Below are 26581 nucleotides of genomic sequence, written 5' to 3'. Positions count from 1 at the left end.
ACCTGACTCCAAACTGATTTTGAGAGGGGCGGAGGGGAGACATTTCTTCCTTTTGGAAAAAATGTTTATAAAAAAATGTTTTATACCTGAATGGTGTAAAACTATTGCTTAAAATATTAGTCAATCCTGAGAAGTTGTTGGTTTAATCATACTAGCTTGGTTTGTTTCGTAGGTTGGAATTGTGGGAAGAACGGGAGCTGGAAAAAGCTCTCTGATAGCAGCCCTCTTTCGACTGGCTGAACCTGAAGGAAGGATTTGGATTGATAAGTACTTGACATCAGAGCTAGGACTCCATGACTTGCGGAAGAAAATTTCAATTATACCTCAGGTAAGAACTGACTTTGTCTGCTATATACGTTTTCACTATAGTGCCGCAGTATTTAAAATGTTTTGCCAGGATATGTTCCCCTTGCACTCCTTATGCAGTAGACTTAGAAACTTGAACAAGACCCTGTTCTTACTTGAATGAGGTCTCAGTTATTTTAAGATTAAGAGAATCAGCTTAGGAGACTTGGAGGGTTTTCTTCTCAGTTTTGCCCCTATCTACTTCTTTGGAATAAGTTTGAGCAGATATTAGCGGTATGCTGTCCTCCTCCAGCCTGGGAAAGAGCAGAGAGATCTGACAGGAATACAGCAAGCTTCAGCAATCTCCAGAGGTCCATTGATTCTTTGGCAGCAAGTGCTGCGTGATGCATTGCCCAAAGCTTTGTTAGAAAGGGACTTTGAGGGGTCACTCTGTAGTCACCCCTATACAGACTGACTGAGGCTACATGCAGAAAGAGCAAATGTCCCGACTAGAAGTGAGCTGTCAGCCTTGCCATTATTTGGAGGTCGGTGGAGAGGAGGAGAGCAGAGACAACAGAGAAAGAATGGGCCATAAATTAAAATTTGCTGAGCTTCAGAAGCCCAGGAATACAGGAAGAAATGACAGTGTTGTGAATGGCCTAACCTCTCTGATGTTAGAGCAGAAGAAAGGATGTTCCAAGAAATCCAGTAGGCCATAGGTCTATCGTACTTTCAAATGAGACGTTGAATCAGAGAAGGGATATAGATACATACAGTACATACATACCTCTATGTATAACCTCTTAACTTCCTGAAGGCAGAGCCTGTGCAGGTTATCAATTTTTGTGAGACCTCTGACCTATCCTATGATCTTTTATCCTCTACTGGAGGGGGAGGAAAGGGAGGAGGGCAGAAAAACTCTAATGACTACAAATACGAAGTTGTGTTTTGGCAAATAATTCATCTTGGTTGTTCTAGCCGGTAGACAGTACAATAGGCTGGAAACCAGAGAAATTTGTTTTCCATGTTAGCATTAATTCTTAGATCTCTGTATTTTATCACAGAAGTTGTATTTAGAGTCCTTTGACCATCTGAATGTTTTGCTAGTCTGTTGGCAAGGTAGCACTCAGCATGTTTATGTTATATTACTTTCTTTAAATTGAAAATCTGATAAAAACAGTAATGGATGGTGTTTCTTTTAAGCCTCTCTTGATTACCTGCCATTTTTTTCCTGCCCCTGTCCAAAGAATAGGAATCAAAGAGAAAGAAAGTAGGTATGCTATTACCAACAAAAGGTTACCCCCCCAAAAAAAACCCACACAATTGTATTGTAGCCTAATGCAGGCTTTTGTTTCAGCACACTGAAGACTTCATTAATGCGCAGTGGTACTACTCCCTGAAGTTAGTGACCTTTTTGTATCTAAAGAGGACTTTACATGGACTTAAATTCTATTTCTTTTGTTTGTGTGCAATGGTTTTTTTTCTCCTGAAAATAGATGACCATCAGTTCATTCAAGGTCTACAGCTTTTTCAAGTCCTTATCCATAGCTATTGCAGATGATTTCTGTGTTTGGAAGCATTCAGCAAAACTGAATAAAAATCCAGTCCTGAGACAGGAAAACTGCTGATCAAATACAGTTTCTACATCTTGAGCAATGCAGATGCTCCAAATTCACTGCATTTAGTTATACATGTTTTTATTTGTGCACTGGTTTATTGACATGATCATGAAACTATTTTAATCTAGCTGAGTTCTGTGACTTTTATCAAGTTTTATGTTATGTGTTTTCATCCCTGCGGGTTTTAAGTGTCTGAGGGCTAGCTGGTAGGATTTCTTTTCCACATAAAGGTAGACTTGTTTTCACTAACAATATGCAAAACTTTGCAGTGCTGTTAGTGAGAAGGGTTTAGAATAAGGATTATACTGTAGTATAAGTGTTGTCTTTGTATTACATTACTAATAATATTATCAGTAGTAGTCATGTAACATCAGACAGTTATTTTGCAGCAAAAATCTTCATAATTATGTGGGAAGCTAAGAAAACAGAGAGAGAGGGAGAGATGCTTATGAAAACTATGACATAAAGCATGCTAAACTGAGCCATTCCTAGAGAGTGATGAGGCAAGACTGAAGTTTTCTTATACGTAAGTTTAAATACCTCCCCAGAGAAATAAAAATGTGCTTAGACTTCTAATTGCTTGCTTAGATGGAGCTGTGTGAAGGTTGTGTTTGTAAATCTTTTCTATGCAAATGTTGTCTGCCTCCCTGACTGCAAGCATTTTTACAACAATTATTTACAGTTTGTCTTATTACTTTCCTCTCATAAACCAGACTATTTTAAATAATAATCTATGTGAGAAATGATAATTAAAAATAATCCTTATCTACTGTTGCAGTACACGCCTGTTGTTAGGACTTTTATAATACTTATGAACATTTTATAAATTCAGCTTCTTATTTTGTCAACCTATAAAAGAAAAGAATGAAATGGAATATAAACCTAACAATACCTTCAAAACACACCAAATGGTGTATTAAAATATGTATTGTTAAACAAATTATTTCTAGGTGTTTTTGAAGAAAAATGTTCTTTAACCTGTTAATGTTCTTACTAAATCCTTTTGTTCATTCAACAGCTTTTCAGTGATGTTTTTTTAATGCAACAGATATTTTCAAATAATTGGTGTGTTACATCAAGAAATGCATGTGTTCTTTTACATTGATTGTGCCGTGTTCTGTCTTCGTTAATCCTTTTATATCACTCAGAATGGTTTAGAAATAAAGACACAATAAAAAGGGTTTTAGATCTAAATTCTGTTCTGATTTGGTGCTGCCCTCTGGAGCTGGACATCAACTAGGGTTAGATGGGGCGTAAGTCAAAACAGAGGTTAACCTTGGAGCAAGCTGAAGTTACCAAATGTAAATTTAGACTTTTTTTTTGGAGGGGGGGGGAATACTTGTATAAGATTTCTCCAGTTCAAAGGAGATGCTGATAACATGATGAATAGACTCCATTTCTGACCAGCAGTGTTACAGCTTTTGACTTACTGTTGTCTTGTGTGTAGTATTAAGAGGAATTTAGCCCTGTACCCGTGCATGACTCTCAGATCTGGCAGCTCACATGAGTGAGTATTGGTCTGTTGCTTAGGGAATTCTGAATCAAAAGTCGTGGTTGCTGTTCTCAAATATTACATGTTTCAATGTGAATTGATTTGAACCAGTCTCATTAATGAATTGTTACTGGCCTGAACTAGAACTGAAGTGGAACAGCTGCTTCAGCCACAGGTAAACCCACATTGGTACCTGAATGGGTGAATGTACTGGTTTGAGGCCCTAGTTTRTTTTGAGTGATATCTTTGCCCAGCAGTGCTCCAGTTCTGGGTGAGATTGGTTTGATGCTTTGGCAGTATAGATTAACATCAATGTGTATAGATTTGAACATTGCATTGAAATGGTGAAAATTGTTTCTTTTAGACTTTGTGGTGGTAAAATTGAAGAGCTTTTATGGTATGAAATGGGGAAAGGAAAAAGAAAAAACAAACAAACAGAAAAGCAAAACCAAAAAAGCATTGTGAGCTCTTTGATTCCTCTCCATTTTATGTAGTTCAAACAGAAACTTTTCAGAACTGCCCAAACGTAATTTTTAGGAGTGTAAGCTCATTGACAGTGGTTGTTGCTGATGTTCATTAACAATGCTGGGAGAATAGCAGTAATTTCATGTAAATATATATATAGCTTGTGGTATCAAAACAGTGGCATGTAAGTGCTGACCTGAGTACCGACAGAACTGCGTACAGCAGTTCTACCAACAGACTTGCCCTGTTTGTTGAAATATCTCTATATAGATTTGTCTAGTACTTACTTTGTCTTTCTTCCTCTTTAAATGTGCTTCTTGTAAAATACTCTTTTGCATTTCACAAAGATAAGTTGTTGTAGGATATTTCTGTGCCATTGCTGATATAGATTAGTTGTGATTATTATTAAATTACCTATTGTGTTATAAAACCTGTGTATGTAATAAAATCTTAATTTTTCTGGGTTTTAGGAACCTGTTTTATTCACTGGAACTATGAGGAAAAATTTAGATCCTTTCAATGAATACACCGATGAAGAGCTGTGGAATGTCTTGGAAGAGGTGACTTAATCTAGTAATGTACATCTGATATTTATGTGCCAAATAACATTATAGTGCTTGTGTATATTAGGTTTTAGATGTTTCAGATTTGATAAGGGCACAGCTGTTGATGAAAAAAGGTAGACTGGTGTGTGTGTGTGTGTGTGTGTATGTATTTGTGTGTTTGTGAATGTGTGTGTAGATGTGTATATTTTTATATATGTCTTTTATGAAAAAATTATCCTTTGAGATGATGATTTGGTTATGTTTTGATTCATATCTTAATTTTAATGAACAATAATAAAATCTTAACAATATGCTTTAATGTTATTAGAATTCTAATAACTGACACAGTGTAATCCGACTTGGCACTTGCTTGTTTTGTGTCAGAATATAAAAGGTAAATCTTGCTTACTTATTGTTGTGTCATCAGACAAACAATAGCTGATTTAAAAGGAGTTACTCATCCTACACTATGTTGACATGTCAACAGGTGCAATTGAAGGAGGTTGTGGAAGATCTACCTAATAAAATGGAGACACAGCTGGCAGAATCTGGGTCTAATTTTAGTGTTGGTCAGAGGCAGCTGGTGTGTCTTGCCAGAGCGGTTCTAAAAAAAAATCAGATCCTTATCATTGATGAAGCAACAGCAAATGTGGACCCAAGGTAAAAACAAAATCTGTCATGTTGAGATGAGCTGTATTTTTTTTAATGTGATCATCTGTACTGTAGAGATGAACTTAAATACTTTGTATTTCTTGTAGTTTGTATTGCTGTTTTGTGTTTTCCATGACAGCATCATTATTGTCTATTCAAAACGGGGAAGCTGAGCTTTGGATACAAAGCAGATGATATAAACTGGGAATGTGCTCAAAATATCTCTCATTTCAGTGCTTTCCATAGAGTAGGAAAATTAATATTCAAAGTTATTTGTCCTGCAGCCATAGACAAGAACTTCTTTGGAAATGCAGATCAGTAACAACAGCATAGCCATGAAACTTCAGTTGAGTTCTGTTGATTTCAGGAAGAAATGCCTCTGCAAAAATTAAAACATAGCAAATTTGTTAATAAAAAAAAATGGGTGAAAAATTGGTGATAAACAAAAACAGATACTCTTCGTTATGAGATGCTATCCCTTCAGATTACTTTGGTACCAGTATAACAAGTTACAGATGAAATAGGGTAAAAAAGGTAAAATATCCTAAACACCACAGGAATTACAAAACAGATTTGGAAATTTTTAAAGCTAGAGGAAGGACCCATTTATCATTTATTATTGTCTTGTATAACTCAAGCCAGCAGAACTTTCCTGATTTCATTCCTGTTTTAACTAGAGTATATTTCTAGAAGAACATAGAACCTCAATAGAAAAAATTTCAATGACAACCCTTGTTGAACTGTTCCAATAGCTAAGTACCCCCACTGTTAATTTTTGAAACATTTGAAACGCCAATGGAAATATTTGGAAACAATACTGCAAACATACTGCATCAATTAGTCTGAGCTGAATATATAGTTCCACCAACTATGGCTTGAGGGAAAACTCAAAGTCCAGAGAGGACAATAACACAGCAAGTCCCTCAAACAGATGCATTAAGGATTTTGTATGTCATCTGGGCGTGACTCATTTTTATAACATTTTATTGGGGGAGAAGTGGTGCCACTAGAGTAGCTTTGCAGTTCAGCTGACAGTGTATTTCTAAAACCTTTAGAAGAGTGCATTCCCTTCCCAGAGTGGTTTTGTTTTTTGTTTTTTTTTGTTTTTGGCTGAGCACTGATAGATTAACTGTGATTAATTGTAGCTGTTGAAATTTAATACCATCTTACTCATCCTCCCCGTTTTGGCATCTCATGTGTGTGTTCGCAACTTGCACTATCCGTTTAATCGATCTTGATTAATGTGTGCTGCAGTATATATTATAATAAGGTAAATGTTTGTTTGTGTCAACTCTAGGCATAACAATACAAATAATAACTTGAAACTTCTTCTTTGAATTCGGTTTGCATTACAATCATTATTACCTTTCCCTTAACGTGTTGCTATAACTAGAGCAGGGTATTTTTCAGCTGTGCAATCTGATAGGATGCTCATAAGGAAATGCTGATGCGTGTTGCTTAACTGAGCAGTTAGGGAGGCATTTTTGGCATGTAAAGAAAACCTCCTCCTTTTTTGATGCACAACCCCCGTACCTGGCACCCTTGTCTCTAGCCTGGTGGCAAGCACACATCATACCAAGCACCTGGGTTAGGAAACCATGGCGAGCTGCCCCCGGCTCTGGAGATACTATTTCTTTTTTTTTGATTGTTTCTCTGGCTCTTGATCTCTTTGCCTCAGCCACTGCTGCAACCATATCCCTTCTCCAGTTCAGCCTGGAAGCAAATGGGAGAAGGCAGGGTTTGGGGGTGGGGGGAGGAGGAGGGTGGGAGAAGGTGCGAGGCAGTGGATAGGACAGAGGTGTGCAGCATGCCTTCCTCAGGGCTGAAGGGCTCCCCACCATGGTCCTCTGGCTCGGGCCATTCTTGTTTGCCTCTGGGTAAAACTGAGCAATGGAGTGAGGGGAGGAATTTGGAGTGCTGCTTTCTCCCTCCTTCCTACATCTTCTAGCTCCCAAGTGTCCCCTTATCTCCCTTGCTCCTCATAGCTGCTGGCTGCTCTGCACCCTGCAGGGGTGTCGTTGTTGTCAGAAAGGAGGGAAGGGGCATGCCATGAAGAAAGTTTGCCTAAGTCGGACTACTTACCTGTTTTACATGATGATTGACAGATGTTTAATGTGGTTTTATCTTTTTGGTCATGCAGCTGGAATTCTTATCCCTACAAATGAAATAACTTTTTAACAGTTAAACAATTCTGGAAAGTTGTGTCAAATCCAAAGCAGAAGAGTTGCAAATCTTTCTGTAGTCACTTCAGTGATATATTAAAACAAAATCCCTGGTAACAGAGCTTTTTTAAAAAGAAATGCTAGCACTGATCTTACTAAAGTATTTGTGCAGTGAGTACAGTAGTATGTTTTTACTGGTATTTGTACTGCTTGTAGAGGATAAAAACTTTTGAGACTAATCTACTGCCACATTTTTAAATTGGTTGTTCATGGAGTTTGGTTAAACACAGCTGTTGAACATAGTTCAGTTCATCAGCCAGTTTAACCTTGTAAGGTTTAACCTTTCTTTACATCTAAGTGCTATCTGTAACTGTCTCTTTTTTGGAGAAATTATCAGCCTGTGCTGGCTTCTCCGTGGCCACTCAGGAATTGTAAAGTGTGAGATATGCTTCCGGGACAATCCCGAGAGGACATTAAACTGAAGATAATGACTTATTCAGTGTTTCTGTTTCAGCAGCCCAGTTGCTTCTCATTCAGATAGTACTTTTTCTTGCTTTTTAGATAGTTTTCTTTTTACACAGTCAACTAAATTAGAAAGATGTACCAAATCTTGTGTTGCTTTGAAATTTGCTGTTGGATTCCCAACCCACAGTGCTGATGGGACAGCTATACCACCATTTTGTGCCTTCTTATCGTGCTTTTCCTTGGGGAGTATGGTGGTTCTCATTTTCATATAATCAGATTAGGGTTGAGCTTTTGTCATCCAGCAGCCCTGGTTTGGTATTCAGGTTGCATCTTTGGTTTCTAATGTGCCTGAAAGATGATGGGGCTTGATCCACTGAAATGGATGATGGAACCGATTGGCACTTGCCTGACCACTGGTGTAGGCAGTGGCCAGGTGTGTAGGCACCACAAAGGACCCATTTATGCCTCAAAAAAAAAAGGACAGAAATGCTGCTTCCTTTGGCACTTTGGAGGGTAGGCATATTTAATTGGCATGTGATATAGTCTCTGCACTCTGTCAGCACTTTATTCTGTACTTAGTCTTTTTGATGTTCTTGTCCCTCCTACCTTCTTCCCAAGATTGTCTTGCTAGGTTGCTGGTGGTGTTTCTGCTTGCCTTCCTAAAAACTGTGCTTCAAGATCTCCTGTGAACCTGAAAGAGGATCTGGTCCAGTTCCTATCCGTGGACATGTCTACATGAGATTTCATACTGTGATATTTGAAGATGAAGCTATTAGATCTTTTTCTGATTACTTTGTAGTCTCATTTTAGAATCTTTGTAGCACCCACAATACAGCCAGCAGTTCCTTATTAGAGCTCAGTTTATATTCAAGAAATACCTGTTTAAGATAATAGATTGATAGTATCTATCTAAGAATGAGAAATGGTTTCTATCCTAAATGCAGGAAGAGGTGGTGCTATGAAGAATGCATATAATAAATAAAAGTTATAAATGAATGCAGAGGACAGGGATGTTCAACCATTATCCATTCTACTGAGATAACAATAGGTATAACCTGAGATTTGCAAATCATTTCAAGTTCTTTTAAAAGTTGTTTTCAAAATTTCCGAAGAAGCTGCAATTCTCTGTGCTCCTTAGCTCTTCAGGAAACCTCACCCTGAGCTTGACTACAAGGAAAGAAAAAGGCTTTTTTTACATTCTTCTAGGTAGTATTATTGAGGCTTTTGTTTTGCTGTTCGATGTAGGCTCTCTCTAAACTGTTGCAGAGAATGCACCCTGCTGTCTGTATAAGCCTCTTCCCTGCTGAGTGTTATCATGTGTGGCCCTGATTTTCTCTGCTGAAAGGACAGTCAGGTCATTGAGGCATTGCTGAGAAGATGGCAAAAATATATGTACATTAATAATGGAGTAAATACCCTGGTATTACTGTGATCTGAGATATGCATATGCTAGTGGGGCATTAAGGGTGAACAACTTCCTTTTCTTAAGGAAGCTGTTACCCACTGGACTAAAGAGCCTGGCTCTGTCATGATTTCTGTCTCTGCCCCTTTCTCTGATTGCCTTGTTTGAAAGGAGTTGAGGCTTCCCACCATCTTCTTTAGCTTCTTTAGGAAATAGGAGCAGAAGGCCCAAGCTCTCTCTGACTGAGGCCCAGAACATTTATATTTCTTGAATGAATGCTTTTACAGCTAAGCTATTAGCAAAAGATGGTCAGAAAAAGAGTATGTTAGGCTGCAAACCTCTCTGGTGGTTCAGGCTGCAACCAGAATTTAGGCAAAGACTGAGTTTTTCCTTGCCAATTCCAGAATCATGATGGAGCTTAAATGCTTCTATCCCCAGATGGGGATGACTGTGAGCATGCATGGAAGTTCTGTTTAGTTGCTTAGAAAACTTCCTGGTCCAAAATGGAGATGTGAGTTTGTATTTAGGTGATACAAACCTGGCAGCAGGCRATAATCTGAGACTTAGATTTTTACAGTCTGCCTGAATAAGGATTTGTGTAGAGTTTAGGCTATGCCCCCCTTCCCTGTAATGATTTGTCCTGTCATCAGTAGTGATCTCTACTGCAGAGAGCTATTGCTCTGTGGTGCTGAATGCTTAACCTTACTTTGCCACAGAAATTGTGTTCAGAGCATGAACTAGTGCTTTCTGCTATGGAAAGTCATTCTGTTACTCCATTCATCTAAGTCATCCTGTTCTTCCAAAGTTAACTTTGTCACCTTTTTATTGTTAGTGCCTCCTAACTTGATGCCATCAGAACAATTCTTTTCACTTAATTTTTAATGTGATACCAAATGTTTATGCAGGTCCAGAGAGATTCATTCTAGAGTACTACTTCTACCTAAAAAATAATAATTTGTCAGAGGAAGACATTTGTTAATGTGACATGAATCTTTGTTATATTTTATTCAATTTTCTATCTACTTTTAACTGGAAAAACAGCTAAGGCTTTGCGTGCAACTAGTGCAGGCTAATGTAACTGCCTGAATATACAAATTTATATAAATATATATTCTTTGTCTTGTTTTAATTCTAGGTACAGCATTTATTGTTCTGCAGTCATTCTATAAAAGTACAATTTCCTGTTTTAATAGAAATCCTAGAAATGAGACCCCTGCCTTCAAGTGCAGAATTCTACGTTGGCGTTTCTTTGGTCCCACTAACCCTGTTGTATCTTGAGCTGTTTGGCTCTTCTTTCTATCTTGGATGAGAGTTTTAATTCTCATACTGCTTTTTTTTTTTCTCCATTGGCACTATTAATCATATTTTTGAAAGCTGGTACACAATATACGTATATTCATATAGCCTGGCATTGTGCCCAGGTTGGGAAGCAAGATTTCTGTGCAGTGTGGAGTGTCAGGTGCCTCTAGAGGGCATTCATCACCTGGTGGCTGCCTAATTAAGGTGCTCTGATTCACTTTTCAGCCATACCTTTCCTCTTTTCATTGACTATAGAGAGGGTCGTATAGACTCCCAAAGTTATGCCTCACTGCAGTGCTTTAAGTTATATGGTGTCAATACTTCTCTACAATTAGTTTCTTGAATAATTTCCAGTTTTATTAGTATAGCAGCTCTTTTGCCTTAATGCTCATTTATACAGCTAGAGAGCATTTTAGCCTCTATTGTTTTTTTCAATATAACTTTATTTTCAGTTCTTTCTTAATGTATTGTAATTTTCACTTTAACCCTGTACTTCAGTTCAGTATCTCTGCTCTAGCTTGGTTTTCAAGTCTTTTTTTTCCTCCTGATATCCTTTCTTTGGTGGTTATTCATACAGGAGTTTGAGACTCTTAACTGAAAGCTTTTATCCCTTTCCTTGGGATGTGAGTTCCAGTTAACACTTTTGATTTAAGGATATGCTAAGTTTTCTTTTTCTGTATTCAAGTTCTCGAGCTACTCAAGTTTGAACTGATTTATTTACCAGCTAGTTTACTTTATTTCTTTACACAGCTGAAGTTAAGAACCTTAGTTGTAGGCTATCTTGTGTTCACTCTTCAGTCCATTTATGATGAAGAGTATTTGCTTTCACCAGCTTTTCTTCACTGCTTGGGCAAACTAAAGCTTAAACTAACAGTGACTTTTTTGGTGAAGAAACCTATAGGAATATCTGAATATAACTGCTAATAGGAATGTTTTTTCTTCTGTAATCAAAGCCTGGAAAGTTAGTCTCCAAAAGTGAAATTTATTGCTCTGCTTCTAAGAAGAAATTCTTTTCTCTTCAATCTTTAGAGGACAGCTTTTGGAGTATGTTTAATGATATGCCTTCAAGTCATCTAATATAGCAAGAGGAAGAAGCACTGTAATGACTTCATAAATGTATATTTCCTGCTGTACAGTCATGTTTGATGAAGTCATAGAACCTGCCTACCATTCAGTTTCCTATGCAAACATCTCATTTTTGTCTGAACTGCTCTTGCTGTGTTTCAGAACAGATGAGTTCATTCAAAAGACGATCCGAGAAAAGTTTGCTCAGTGCACAGTGCTGACCATCGCACACCGCTTGAACACCATTATTGACAGTGACAAGATTATGGTAAGGCAGTCAGCTGCTTAAATTCTTTTTATTCCCTGAATAAGATTAATTTTATTGACTTTTTCTTTTTAATTTTGATCCAGAAATGGCCAGAAATTTAGCTGTCCTTTAAACTTATCCTAGTTAACCTACAGGGATTGGGAACTCTTAAAACTGTAGAAGTAATGACCTGAAAAGACTTCTTGCATTGTTTGGCCTTGTGGTTTCCAGCCTGCAAGGCATGAACCCATGACAGGTGAGGTACAGCAGCAGACCCAAGCAAATAAGCTCTGCCAAYGCTAGGAGCCTGAGGAGACACACCCAGGTGGCTCTGGACAGAGTCAGCTGTATTCAGTCAGGTTTATTAATTCAGTCTCGGTGGGCTGAGGGAGGCAGTGACAATAGTTAGTGGTGTGGGATTTGTAAGAAGGAAGTGGTAGAGGTTCTGGGGCAGGAGACATGGTGGTAAGGAGRCAGCAGCTGCCCTTGGGCAAGGGTGGTGGTGGGAGAAGTGGAACTAGACTGGTGAGGTAATGAACATGGCCAGCTTTCTAAAGCAGGATTCAGACAGAAAAGATGAAGCACTGCCTCTGTCATTTTTGTTCCCTATGAGCAGTGATGTTCTCTCTCTCTCTGAAATACCCTTCCTGCCATCCTGCCAGCTCCGCAATGCATTGCACATGCACAGAAAATGAGAAATCCTTGCTGATTATTTTCTTAGAGGAGATGGTCTTCCCTAGGCTCTCAGGAAATCTGGCTGGTCTGTGTCCTTGAAATGATGTGTAGCCCACAGTTTTGCAATTTTCTGCAATAGGAAAGGAACTCTTTGCAAACTTTTTCTTCACAGCCAGTTAGCGAAGTAACTGACATAGTGGGTAAATCGTATTCATAAGGGCAACTCAAACTTAACTAGACTTCAAGCAGAACCCTTCAGCCCTTCCCCTATCAGTGATGACCTTAAAAAACCAAAAAACAACAACAAAAAACCCCAAACCTCTTTATTGAGGGTTTTTTGGTGAAAATGAAGCACGTTAATTCTTTTGGTATTTTTTACTGGATGCTCCAAACATTTTAAAATCTATGGTTAAGAGTTATAAYAGTTGCCCGAAGTATGCACAAATGAAAAAAATGAAAATCATGAAAAATCTGAAAATTATAAAAAAAATGAATGAAATCTACTGAGGTGAATGGTGTTCTGAGGCATAGAATAGAGTAAATTGTGAAGTGAGTGATTATAGTTTACTTGCAAGGAGAGAAACTAGCAGAACTGTCATAATAAGTCATGTAATTGTGAGCATTTAAGGTGTAATAAATAAATATTTTCTTCCCTGGTGAATACCTCCCCACAAGTCTGATGGATATGTTGGTGTTTTCTACAACTAAAGTGAACAAAAGACTTGTGAGGAAACAACTGTGACCTAATTAATAGCTGTGTGTGTTTGTTAGTTGTCCAAAGGGATTTCTGTGGGTTTTGGTTCATTAACTACCATTAACATGTTATGCACAGAATGCTCTTTCCATGAAGATGTTTTCTTAGTTTATCTTTAATATCATACAGTTGTAATGAAAAGTAAATGTTTTTGTTTACTTTTTTGCTAAAAAGCATTTGAGCAAAGCATGCAACTTGGAAATCATCTCTCTCCCCAAACTGCTCAGTGTCTTATTACCAATGGTATAGCTATTCTGTTGCATTTTTACAGTCAGTATACTGTTTTTAACTTTATGTTGTTTCATCTTAGGCCCTACTAAGAGTTCTGCTTCCTAAAAGGCCATTTATTTTCATATATTGTCTAATACAGTCTTTTTAGAATGATTTAATGACCTCTTTAGAGTGTATCAAGGAGCAGATTTGCAAAAAGTTGTGCCTTAGGGTCCCCAGTCTTCAGTAACTTTTAAAACAATTTTTTGTTCTTTTATATTACTTCATTTTGGTCTTAAGACTTCTGTAATTTTTTGGGACAGAGGAGGGCAAGAAGAGTAGTACAGAAAAAGGGAAACTGACACACATGACCCATTAAGAAATCTGTTTTTCTGACATCCTTATTCAGAGTAATTGGTTCTGTTTCCATACAAATTGGAAATATTATAGTATATTAAGAATGATCAGAGTTATGGCAGGTTTACCTTTGTTATACTTTTATTATTATTATTACTTTGTTTACTCAGGCATGCACTTCCTAGTGGGGACAGAACAGAATTTTGAAAGAATAATGAAAGTGTGAATTAAAAATCTAACAGACAAGAATGTCCTTCTGGAACAACTAACAACTAAATGAGTGCCATTAACAATAAAAACAACTTTAATTGAAGATTAATTGTTTTCTTAAATACTAGGAAATTTGAGAAAACTTGGCTAAAGAAGGCTTTCTGTTTTAAAATTCGGTCTCAAAAATACATTATATTTTAGTAGTATACAAGTTTAACTTGATGCGCATTCTTTTTTAAGAGTAAAAATGCACAAACTGAAGTGCACTGTTATTCCATTGCCCACTGTTCTTAAAACTTTTGGTTTTGTTTCCCCTGTAACTGAGACCTCTAGATGCAATAATGCCTTCAYGTATAAACCATCCCAAATCCCTATTGTTTGCTATCAGGGTAAGCTTGATAGAAAAATGAGTGAAGACGAGCAAATATGGAACCTGACAGTTGGAATATTGACAATTGTCTTCTGACAAACAATAAAGTTGCTCTTCAAGCAAATTTAAATTTTGATCAAAATTGTTCAACTCTCTTGACTCAATCACAGAAATCCAAGCCTTGCCATTGAACAAGTCACATAGTCTGAACATAAGCTAGGGTGTTTTTTTRTTTGTTTGTTTTCTTCCCATAGAATCATTCAGGTTGGTGGGGACCTCAGGAGGTCTGTAGTCCAAACTCCTGCTCAAAGTACRGTCAGCACTAATTTCAGACCAGGTTGCTCAGGGCTTTGTTTACTTGGGTCTTGAAAACCTCCAAGAATGGAGATTCCACGGCCTCTCTGGGCAACTTGACCCAATGCTTAATTACCCCTGCCGTGAACTTCTTTTTCATTATATCCAGTTGGAAGCTCCCCTCAGTTTATGGCAATTGTTTCTTRTTTTCCCACTGTATACCTCACTAAAGAGCCTGGGTCCATCTCCTCAGTAACCTCCTTGTAAGCATGGGAAGGCTGCTGTTAGGTCCCCCAAAGCCATCTCTTCTCCAAGGTGAGTAAGCCCTGCTCCCTCAGTCTCACCTTCTGGAGCAAGTCCCCTGACCACCCTGATGGGTCTGTGCTGGACTCCATCCAATTTGCCCTTGTCTTTCTTGTACTGGGGGGCCCAAAACTGGACACAGTAATTCACAGTAATTCAGACTTGATCTAATAAGCACTGACTAAATCACTTCCCTTGATCTGCTGGTTATACCTCCTGTTGATACAGCCCAAGATGTTTTTACCCTTCATCACTGCCGTGGCACRCTGTTTGACTCATATTTAGGCAACTGTCCACCAGAACCCCAGTTCCTTTTCAGCAGAGGTGTTGCCCGGACAGTTACTTCCCAGCTRGTACTAGTGCAGGGGGTTAGTCCGTCCCAGATGCAGGATTTCACATGTGTCCGTGTTGCATTTCATGAGGTTTCTGTTGGCCCATTCCTTTAGCTTATCTAGATCCCTTTGAATGTCAGCCCTGCCTTGAGCGTATTGACTGCCATCCCCGGTGTAGTGTTGTCCACAAACTTTTGATTTAATTCAATTTAATTGCTTGTTAGGCTAAAACTTTCCAAAAAGAAAATGTTCACCTTTAGGGTTAATTCATATATTAGAAAAAAAAAATTAGACCAAAAAGAAATTTTGAGGAAGTCATGAGAAAATGTCAAGTTGAATGAGTATGGAAGTAAGAACTGAATGTGAACTGTTGCATGTCTACTCACACCCATCGTAATAACCGGTTCTATTTTAGAAGAGAAGAAAAGCCTACTGGAAGAGGGGAAAAAAGGAAGAACAGAATACATTTTATACAACTGTAGACAAATCTGGCCTCAGGAGTTGTTTTAATTCTCGTTTGTTCCATTCCCAAAACCATACCTCTGGTTTCATAATCCAGGTCACACCTTAAGAGTATTTCCATTATATCTATCTTAGTGATAAATATTTTTTATCAGAACTTCAAACACTTAAAATCTTTGAGGGAAGAGCTGTATTGTGTAATGTGATACTCTCTAACCCAATCACCTCAGTGAGTAATACTACGTTGCTCTTGCATAGGACCTTTCATCTGGAAATTGTAACGCTCTTACAAACAATTAATTAAACTTCAAACACCTGGGTGAGATAGGGAAGTATCCATACAATCTTTGGAACCAGAGTTGGAAAGACTTGTTAAGTCAGGCCATCAAATACTACTACCATAAAATTATAATGCAGCGGTTTTCAAACTTTTTTTTTCTGTGCTGCTCCTGATGCTCATAGGACACCTTCTCATTCCCTTTTCTTCATTTGTTTGAGAACCCAAGTTTTAATTCCTCCTGTCAGGTGCTTACAGTACCCGTTTTGGCCATTTGGCACATGCAGACACCCTGCTCCCTGGTAGAGGGCGAGGATGGCAGAAGCACTGCCRTTGCCTCTTTCCTGATGGCAACCTGGAGTGGGTGCCCATCCTGGCCAAAACTTAGCTCATGCTTGCTCCACTAGCCCCTCATCCCACATAGCTTCCCCGCCACCACAGTGTGGCAGCAGCTCTTTCCCTGTCTTTTCCTCACCTTAAAGGGTGAGGGCCTTTTACCTAAATCACCTCTGCAGCTCACCAAACTGAGCCAGGAGCAGCCTTGTTCAGCGAAGAGGCACCACTCCCAAGACTTCCAGTGGGATCTCAGAAAATCCCCACCATTCATTCCTCTCCCTCTGTGATTTCTTCTCCAGGTTGAGAAATCCTTTTTTATAAACCTTACTTTTACACAGGAGAAAACAGAAGCATACAGAAATTGAGGCATAGTGAATCAGTAGTAAATTAAGTATATGCATTTGACAAGAGCCATGCTATTTTTCTGTAGGAAATCTGTAGACTAGTCAAGATCTGTGCATTATCCAATGACAAAGATGTCTCTCCCTAGAGACTTTTCATATCAGTGCAATGCTTCTTTGAAATGGAAACTCTATGTAAGCAGGACTTGATCTTGTAATTAAAAACTGTCATTCAAATAAGATGTTTTTGTTGAAGAGAAACATGGGAAGAGGTTTGATTTATGGGAAAACCTGTTGTGATTATGTCCTGAAATGACTAATATTCAGATTAACAATACAGTGTACTCCACAGCCAGACCAAGAGTTCAAAACATAACCGGCCATTTTTCTGTTGAAACTGATTTCAACTGTTGCTCCCCTTTCTGTATCAGAAGCTATTACATCACATTGTCCTCAACCCCATCCGTAAGTATCAAACATAGGTAACAAAATATGGTATCTTCTTCCTTTGCCTTTTCCCTTTTAAAGCCAGAGAGCTTATCAAAGCATTAAAATTGAGATTGATTCAGAGAAGGGAAAAAAACCTACATTCTGTGTCATTGAGCTAGCATTTTTATTTATTTTTCCTTTAAAATATTTGCATGATGGTACAGAGAAGACATTGACATCTCATTTGTGCTACTTACAGTTGTTTTATGATACCAACAGCAGAAATGCATATATCATGCATGTTGAACTTGAGTACCTTTTGGTCAATAAAAATGACTTCCCCCATCTCTCCGGTAAGCCTTCCTYATTCAGTTGTTACCATTTTTCCAACATTATGTTACATTTACTGTGGTGGAACATCTGGGCCTTATAAATCAGGCACAGTGTTCATGCACTGTAAACAGCTAACTTCAGCAGGGCAAACCAGACAACCAAAATGAGGCCTAAACACCTTGAAAGAAAAGGGGAAGCTCTGGAGGGCAATTCTGACCAGTTTGTGCAGTGAAAGGGGAGTCACCTGTAGCTAGCTAGAAAACACTGAGCAGAATACGAAGTCTAAACTCTTGCCTCTCTCTTGAATTCTGGCTTTTGACCCAGCGTTACACGTTAGTGTCCTTCATCCAGCAGGGGCTGAGACAGTTCTGTTAATAGACACCTAGGGACATGGTGGTGATGGCTTAGGGATGAAAGCAATCTTCCAGGAAGTGCAGAAATACAGGCTCTCTATTTTCCCTCTGTCTGAGGAGGTCTGGACATAACAATCCCCGTTGCCAGGAAAATGCTATACCCGCCAGGCTATACAGGGCAGTCAGGTTAAGGCCACTCGCCACCCTTCCTTTTGAAGCGTTGTGCTGCCAGAAATGCGAGAGTCATGGAGCCAGAGGGAGAATAAGCATGAGGGAGTCTGAATCTGCAGCCCAGTGGAAAATGGAGCTCTGGAAGCCGTGGAGGAGTGCTGACTGCCTTGCTGATAACCTTCACATGAGCTTTCTTGCCAGTGGCTCAGCTTTGGATGGAGGAGTGGAAAATGTAGGAAGGTAGTGGTGTTACATTAAAGGTAGTATTACTGAGTTAAAGCCATTGATGCTGAGGTCTGTTGGCTCTTCTTTTGGGGGCATTTTTCCTGCCTATTTAAATACCACTACTGGAAAATCTGTGTTTTACAGTAAAACTTACACAATCCACTAAAGAAAATGTCTGAGTTGTAAGATGTCATAGAAATATGCAGTCCTAGTTGCAAAACAGTCCTTTGTGAACACTGTGCATGTTGCCCAGAGTGTTGACTTTTTTAGCTTAAGCATGTGCATGTAGGACTGTCCATTTGGTGGAGAGCTACCTGCTCTCATATACAGGCCCTCACAGGCAAAATATGTCTAAGACAGGTCAGCTGGCAAAAGCCATAGATTTTTCCTGGAGCCCAGGATGACCTAGGAAAACGTGGAACTTGCTGAAAAGTAGAAGCATTTGAGCTGCATTCAGAGCTCTTGTTTAGTCCCTTAAAATTCAAAAGTGGGAAGAACTGCAAGGGCATAAAATGGGTATTTTTTTATTGTATAGCACAGAAGCTGAAAGCGTTTTTGACCTTATATTAGCTCAGAATCCTGAATGTAATTAATTATTAGTGGATATTCCACTTGTGCTGTTGAAGTCTGTTAAAAGAATATAAAGGGAACTTGGTGGATTACAGCAGCTGAGTGGAAGCCAAATTTTCAAAACTAGGGATCAGATCCCCAAAGATATTTAGGCATCTAATTCTTCATTGAAACCTTAAAATAGCTTGTGAATCTGGATTCAGTTGTCCACAGAGAAGTTGCTACATTCATATTTGTGCACCTGCCCTTATTATTCTAAAGAAACAAACACCAGTAACTCCTTTTTTGACTGAGCCTCTGTCTTGAAAATACTGACTAGTGAATACTGGATGAAAACAATATTTTTTATGCAAGCTAAGAAAAATCCCAGCTGTGCTGTGGGACCAACATCTGTTGGATAAAGAGGAGTCAAGATTGAAATATAAAGGATAGTTGTAGAAAGAGGGGACCTGCATGGAGCAGAAGATTGAAGTTCATGGTGATAGCTGAGATAGATAGCTTGTACTGGGGAGATGAAAGAATGCTCACTCTCAGGATACCTGAGTATCAGTATCCCATAAAAACATTGCTTGTATGTATGTGTTTTGTCATGTGACTGGTAAATTGTCTGAATGTCCAGATTTTCAGGATCCAGAAGATCAAATATGAAAATTTAGGAAAGATCTCAACACTGACTGTAGGGGCTGATTAGAAGTATTTCAGAGAGGCTCACAGGAGTTTTAATGCACTTCCACCAGAAAGTGGATGTGATTACCAGCCTACCTGCTTGGCTCCTACCTCCCTTGGAGCCTATCTGGCTGATGGAGAGGCAAGGGCCTGAGAACCTTTAGGTTCCTCCTTTCATTTGATGACCCAAGACTTTCAGAGTTTCTGGAAGAGCTGAACATTAGCAAGCAATTTTTTAGAAATGATCGATTTTGTTTTGAATCTGAACAATGCTAAGTTCCACAGTTCCCAGATCTTTTGAAATCCTCTGTTCAGCAACCCACAAGGGAAAAACAGATCCCTCAGTGTTCTTTCTTGGAATTTAATAGTTCAGGTTAACAAATATTAACAGTGAAGGTGTTGTTGTGTTTTTACCATAAAGAGAGGACGTTATATTGATGTTTAGACCAGGTTTTGCATAAAATACTGACCTATGTGCCGCAATCATGTATCTGAGCAAGTGTTGTCAACTGAAATAGTGTGTCAGTCACAGTCCCTCAGTTGTAGGTATCACACCTGGCCCAGCAGTCTCTAAAATGAGGAAGTTGAAATCCCAAAGGGCTTGAAAAGGTACTAGGGTTGTTGATTCTCTTTGCCAGTATTAAACCACACCTCGCCAAAAAGTTGGCGTCTCTAAGAGAGTTCTTAAAAGCTGCTCCCAATTTCAAGAGGGCTGCCCAACAAGATTCTTCTTTTGCGTAAATAAAACAACTAATTACTGAAGCAGTACTTCAGCTGGGAGCATTCAAATGAGGAGCTGGATTTGAATTACTGCAGGAAGTCAAGCCAATGTTTGATGAATCTTGATCTCTCATTCTGTTAGGCATTTGGGTGGATGTATTTCCATCAGTATAAGGACAGGGCRATCAGATCATATTCCTTTAAAGGCAGTAGTATGGCATCCACACTGTACTAGTAATACTAGCAAATCTTTGCAGAAAGATTTTTTGCTTTCTCAGAAGTACAGTATTATTTTAAATGTAAATCACTGCAGGACATGCTGGTGGCTGATGCTTTGAGCAGAGAGTTTCTGATAAGGTAAAACTGTGCATGGCAGCCGAGCCACAAATTTATTGTCCTAAGAAACTGATAAAATCAAGAGAGATGCCCAGTCATCTGCAACAATATTCCTTAACCTTCTGAAAAGTATAATTTTCTTGTAGCTTACCTAACTTCATAAGACCTTCAAAAGCTGTATTAAAGAGTGGGATTTCTTAAGCTGAATGTGTCTTCTGACACTTCAGGTCTATCTTTGAGCCCTTCTGCAATCCAGATTGAGAAACGTGGCTTTACAGTGATGAAAACAGACATCACTGATTGGCCAAGGAAGGGTTTTTTCAGCATGTGTGGCTCTTGGTAGGAAGTGACACTAGATCCCTTCACACTCTCTAAGGGAAAAGTTGAACTTGCACTGGTATATCTGATGTTTTGAGATGAGGAAACTGAAGAATACAAAAAACATCTGCAGTGACTGGTTAACAGCCTTTTCTTTCCTCAACCAAGATACAGAAGGAGTTAATATCAAATGATTATCAGTAGAGTAAGACTTATTACAGCATATAAAACTGTGATTTTTTTCCCCCCACAACATTCCAGCTAGCTTACAATAGTGCGCAATCAGATGGAGAAAAATAGAAGAAGGGTAGATTTTTAAGCCTCCGTGAGAAAAGTGAAGATAACTCATATATAGAACAACTTACCAGGCAGTGCTGTACGCTCAGTTTTCCATGAACTGTGTCTCAGGAATAATGTCAGTTTAAAGAAACCCGCTAGTTCTGGTTGCAGAACAGGATGACTGAAGTTGTCTTTTCTGTGAAGTTTATGTATGTATTTAGGGGGATGCATGTCAGCTCCCAGTAATCAATGGCAGACTTGGCATTGTCACAGAAAAATAAGCTCTGCTGAGGTGAAATATTTTTAAGTTGCAAAAATAATTATTAAAAGTATAAGAAGATAAACACTCAAGTGCGCTCTGCTTTGTTCAGAGGAAAAAAAAAAAAAAAAGAGTACCCAGCTGGCACATGATATATGAAATGTGCTTGATTTGACACCAAATTTGGCTGGGGTTACTTGCAGAACAATTGGTATATGATCCCTAAAGGAGCTTGGGGAATGCTCAGATTAAACCTGAAAGAAAACAAAACCAAAAGACAGCCACTCTCCCCTGTGCAGAAAAATTGTAGTGAAAAAATTTAACAACCAACAACCCCTTTAAAATGGTTCCTGAATTATATCTACACCCTTCTCAATGTTCTTCGATGTTTGCAAACCTGTTTAGGTAGGTTGATATTTATAGATGACTCTTCAGAGAAGTATGTACATGTTTCTGATCTGTTTTGACAAACCATGATGAGACGGAAGAGGCAAACATACTTGCATCTGAACTTAATGCCAACTGGGACACGGGCTGTTGACTCTTTCCCACAAAGCTATGTATTGTCTTTAGTAAATATATTTCTTATAATATGATGTAACCAGAAGCATCTCCTGAATATTCTCCTCTTCCCAGGACTTTATTGAAGATCATCTTGATGTGTGTTCTCTGAGGAAAACATTGTTTAAAGTTGTACTCCTAGCATAGTTTTGAACTTTTATAATAATTTTGTTGTTGGTGATGTCTTCTCCAAGTCTAAATTAAATCAGATATATTCCCTAGGAGATAATTTGCTTGAATTATTTTCCTTTTGAATAGGAAATAAAAACATTTATGATCAACTCTTAAAAGTCCCATTTTCTCTCTGGCTTTGTGGTGAAGATGAACGTGAATAGGAATACTAGCCATTCCTCAATAATAATTGAAATAAATTCCCATGTCCCCCTCCTCTGTTGCTGAACACTTCCAACCTTGTACTTTTTTTTTTTCTCAGAATGTTTTATAACTATTGTTCTCTTGGTTTGTCTGCTTTTGTTGCTGAAAGTTAGAAAATGCAGGATTTAGAACTTCCTTTTTTGTGTCTATGGATAGCCATAAGTACTTGTTTGTTACAGCAATCTTAAGGGAGTATGTTCTTTCTTTTTCTGTGGCTAATGACACTTCTTTTACCTATATTAATCCACCAAGACAATACTAAATTCACTTACAAAGTGAATGTTTGCTTTTCAAAAGTCCTGTGTAGCAGAACAATAAAGATATTTATAGGATTCCTCAGAGAGAATAGGTACTGCCCTGGTTCTGCAGTCTATGCAGAAATTTGGGCTATCTCTATAGAATATATTCTTCCTTTGCCTTCATTGCCCTGTTTTTCTCTTCTTTTCTTTGTGAAATGGATCTCTGATTTCTTTCTCACCATTTTATGTTTTCCTTTTTGTCTTTTTTTCCATATTAAGTCACACAAATGCCAACATGAAAACAGCTACAGAAATGTATTGAATGTCTAAACTAATCTGGCTGAGAGAAGAATTCTGGATATGAATAAAGCTCACTTAAACTAGTAGTTAAGCCAAATATTTATGTGCCATGCCTAGGAAGTCTGTTGGCCAGCTCTGTATTTGCTGTGGATACTTTGGCTTTATTGTGCTATTAATTGATAGCTCAGTTACTGAGCTATCTCTTCTCCCTGCAGTGRATTTGTCCATAGAGAGCAGAGTTGATACATTAAAAAAAGTGAGATTATGGAATGGAAATATTGCAAAGTTTGGGGGTTTGGAGAGCTTAGACAGAGTAGAGGTAGATTTTTTGGCAGAAAACAGTTGAGGCAAAAATGGACCACTACCTTGTAGTAGCCAAACTTTATACAATTTTAGTTCAGCAACATTTTTGTGGCGTAAGCAAATAGCTCTTCTATGGTAGCTAGTGTTAACATAAACAATGCATTGATGTGGCTAGTATATTTTCATGGTTGCTTTTGCAGGTCACTCAAATCCAAATCGCTCCTTTTCTGTTTCTCTGCTCTACTCTCCCCCTGACCAGATACTTTTAATCCCATTCTTTCTATGCTATTCTGTGCCTCCGTGTCAAACAAAGTAGTAGTTCAAAACTACTTTGCCTTCTGCCCAGCATGGTGCTTGCCCTTCTGAAAATTTCATGACTGTGATGAGCAGTCACTGCCCCAGACTATTCAACCCAAATAAAACATTAGATGGAGTGGAATTAGATGGCATGGGGATTTTACTCAAGAGCAGTATAGCATTTAAGCACTGGTAGAACATCAAATGTCTGAACAATGCTGCTTGAGTAAAGATAATTTGGATAGATGTAAGTAAAGATCAGCTTCACCATACATAGGGAGGGGAGTGAATTGCACTGAGTAAGAATTTTCCTGCATGCAATCTTTTGCATGATCACCAGCATCCCACTTTGTAAATTTTGTACTGTAGGAGTTACTCTTCCACTTGGGAGAATCCTGTTGAAGTCACAAGGCTCTGACTACAAAGGCAAAAACAGTGCAGAGGACATAAAAGAGGCTGCCAGTGCCAAGGCAATGGAGAATCTGGCCTTGGTTTACATATGAGAGCTTTGGAATTATATAGTTTTTAGTGTTTATTTTATTTTACTCTGGGATGTCTAATTATTTCACAGACAGTTAACACCCACAGCACTATTATGAGGCTTTATTTTGTCTGTTTTGCAAACGGTCAGATTGAGGAACTGAAAAGTTAAATGATTTGTCCAAAATCTTTTGTCTCTCAGAGATCTGTTAAAAGTTTGTAATGAAGTCATGGTCAGATTTCAAGTCCCGTACTCTTTTGTGTGTCCTCTGTAATCGCTGGGCCGATCTGATTTTGCGAACTACAAGCCTCCCTGACTTTTCTGTATCAAGTTCCACAGGTACAACTACCTGGGAATGTGTCTGGGTTCAATTCAGTCATATTGTACAATGATAAGAGTTGCATGCAAGTGGATCAGAAAATATGTGGCTAGTAAATACCTGATTCCACCTTTCCTGAATGATTAGCTTGCTTTTTGAAGTCCTAATGATTTTAATTTGGCTTGGAGTCGGTGAGTAAGAGTATGCAAAGCCTTAGCCAAAGTATCTGTTTGTTTATTTAAATTTTATCAGCACATATTTCTTCAAAGAAGAGTACCTAGCTCTTTGTCTAAGCATTTTTTAATAAATGTATAAATATGTAAATGAATAGCTCCCAAGTAAATCAACTCAGATTCTCTCCATTGTCACGTAGATGAGAGCAGATAATAGAAACACCTTTTTTCCTTAGTTAATATGGTACCTGGAGTATTCCTGACTTGTAAGAACAATGTTGTCTGTTCTCTTTCATTCTTTTTTCCATTTGAGATTTTAAAAAAGTAACATGTTTTGTTTTTCCTATATTTGTTCTATCTATTTTCATAACACAAGTTTGTATTTTCATTTCTCCAGAAAGGGCATTAATAGCTTAATAATTTGTTTAAAATGTGAATGTAATTTTTCTAGATGCAAATTACCCTAACTCTCTGTTCCTCTTTTGGACTTGACTGTTTAAAACCTGTCAAGGAGGAGTAAATTTCTCCTTTCTTCCCTCTCAGGTTCTTTGGAGGAGAAGGTTTGTCCATGTTTATGGTTGTTTCAAATATTTGCAAATTTATTGTTAATTTAGCAGAATCTGAATACTGCAGTAATATAAAATTTAAAGTCTACTTTTCTACATAGTTGTGAGAGAGGGACATTTAATGAGTATGTTTTTTCTTCAATTTTCTAGGAGTGGTTACATAATCTAGTGCTGTGCTGAAGAAAAAATTACTTTTTCAAGGCACCCAAGATGTCCTATAATGTGGCATCCCAATTTAATTGCTATGTAGAACTATTTTGAATTATTGCATTCTTAAGGAAACTGTCTTTAATTGTGACTTACTGAAGTATCTAAAAGATGGTGATGAAAATTATATTGTTAATTTATCTTCAAATATTCAAATTATATGGGATAAAACTAAATGTACTGAAATATCTACATATGTACAAGAAATGCCTTTGCAGATGAAATACTGTGTCTGTTGTATATTAAATTACTASGTACTGTGCTGTGTAGCGCTACTGGTGTTGTAAAGCTTTTCTGCTAGCACTTTCTTCAGCTATATACCAAACAGTATTGGAAGTCTCTTGCGGAGGAGATCACAGCATTAGCTGGGTGCTCTAAGATAGGAGCTTTTGAAAATAGAAAATAACTTTTTGTAGGTTTCTCTGCAAACGATTTATAAAATTAGATATAATTATGCTGTTATTGTTGGCTGACTTGTTATATGTTTTAATGTGATGTACTTAACTGAGCAGGAAACTCAGGGGTGGGAGTCTTTGCCTTGGTGTTTGGTCCTTAGTGTCAAACAAGTCGACAGAGATCTCAGCAGTGTCTAATTTTCACTCTGTTGCAGCCAAATGGGTTGGCTCAGCTGTCCAACTTCGTAGTGTATTTTGTCATTAACAGGTGTCCAGTCTGCCTGTAGATTCAGCCGAGCTCTTGGCCATTTAGGATATTTTGCCTTAAGGAGTTCCATGGGCAAATTGCACGTGCTTGAAAGTTGCCACACAACACTTTGAATTTATCTCCAAGCTCGCTGGAGTTTCTTCTTTCAAACATAAGTTTGCAAACTATTTTTGTTGTTTTGGAAGTTGTCCTCATGATACCTTTTATTCATTTCTTTCCTGAAATGAACAGCTCCAGTTTTTTAGGTCTTTTTTTCTTACAGGCATGTACACCACAATTATGGCTTTGGTTATGAGTCCTTGAAGTCCCTCTGTTGTGGCGATATCTTTTTCAGTAGTACACCATGTGTATTCAGTTTTTTATTTATATGAGAACAAAAATATTTTCTGTATTACTTTATTTTCTCACATAACTTTTTTTTTAAACTTTGCTGCTCCTACACATGGAATACAGTACTGAACTTATAGACTGATACTAAATCTCTTTCTTGAGTCAATACCATTAACTTATAAGCCAGTTAAGTATTTGAGTATATTGCATTTGTCAGTATTGACTTTTTCCTGCTATTGTGTTGCTCATTCACTTAGGTTAGTTAGGTTTATCTGAATATCTTCTGGTCTAGACTTACCTGYACACTTTTGTGTCATTTGGAGGTTTGTCACTTTGCTGATAGCTCCTTTTTCTGATGACTAACACCTRTGTAGCTACCACAGAATGCTGTGGTACCTACCAGTTCCTAGCTGCTAAGCTTTCCTCACAGCAAAAATGCACTGTTTATTTCTAATCTTAGTTTTCTATCCAAGTTCTTGAATATTTTTTG

The 26581-nt window shown here is 38.1% G+C and overlaps 1 protein-coding gene across 6 annotated transcripts in view; it reads left to right on the top strand.

The window, feature by feature from the left end:
* Positions 1–26581, top strand: part of ABCC4 (ATP binding cassette subfamily C member 4) — a 156110-nt gene that overhangs the window by 118843 nt on the left and 10686 nt on the right. For 4 of the 6 annotated variants that reach the window (XM_026064093.1, XM_026064096.1, XM_026064095.1 and 1 more), the window contains 4 exons: positions 173–328; positions 4332–4421; positions 4894–5066; positions 11613–11718. In XM_026064093.1, the coding sequence (XP_025919878.1) occupies positions 173–328; positions 4332–4421; positions 4894–5066; positions 11613–11718 (525 nt within the window). Of the gene's footprint in view, positions 1–172; positions 329–4331; positions 4422–4893; positions 5067–11612; positions 11719–16970; positions 17080–26581 lie in introns of those variants that run through there. The other 2 variants (XM_026064097.1, XM_026064098.1) reach the window with 2 other exon arrangements.

Source organism: Apteryx rowi, unplaced genomic scaffold (assembly GCF_003343035.1).
Source record: "Apteryx rowi isolate R43461 unplaced genomic scaffold, aptRow1 scaffold_209, whole genome shotgun sequence".
Taxonomy (NCBI): domain Eukaryota; kingdom Metazoa; phylum Chordata; class Aves; order Apterygiformes; family Apterygidae; genus Apteryx; species Apteryx rowi.
This window is presented reverse-complemented; position numbering and strand designations above follow the sequence as displayed.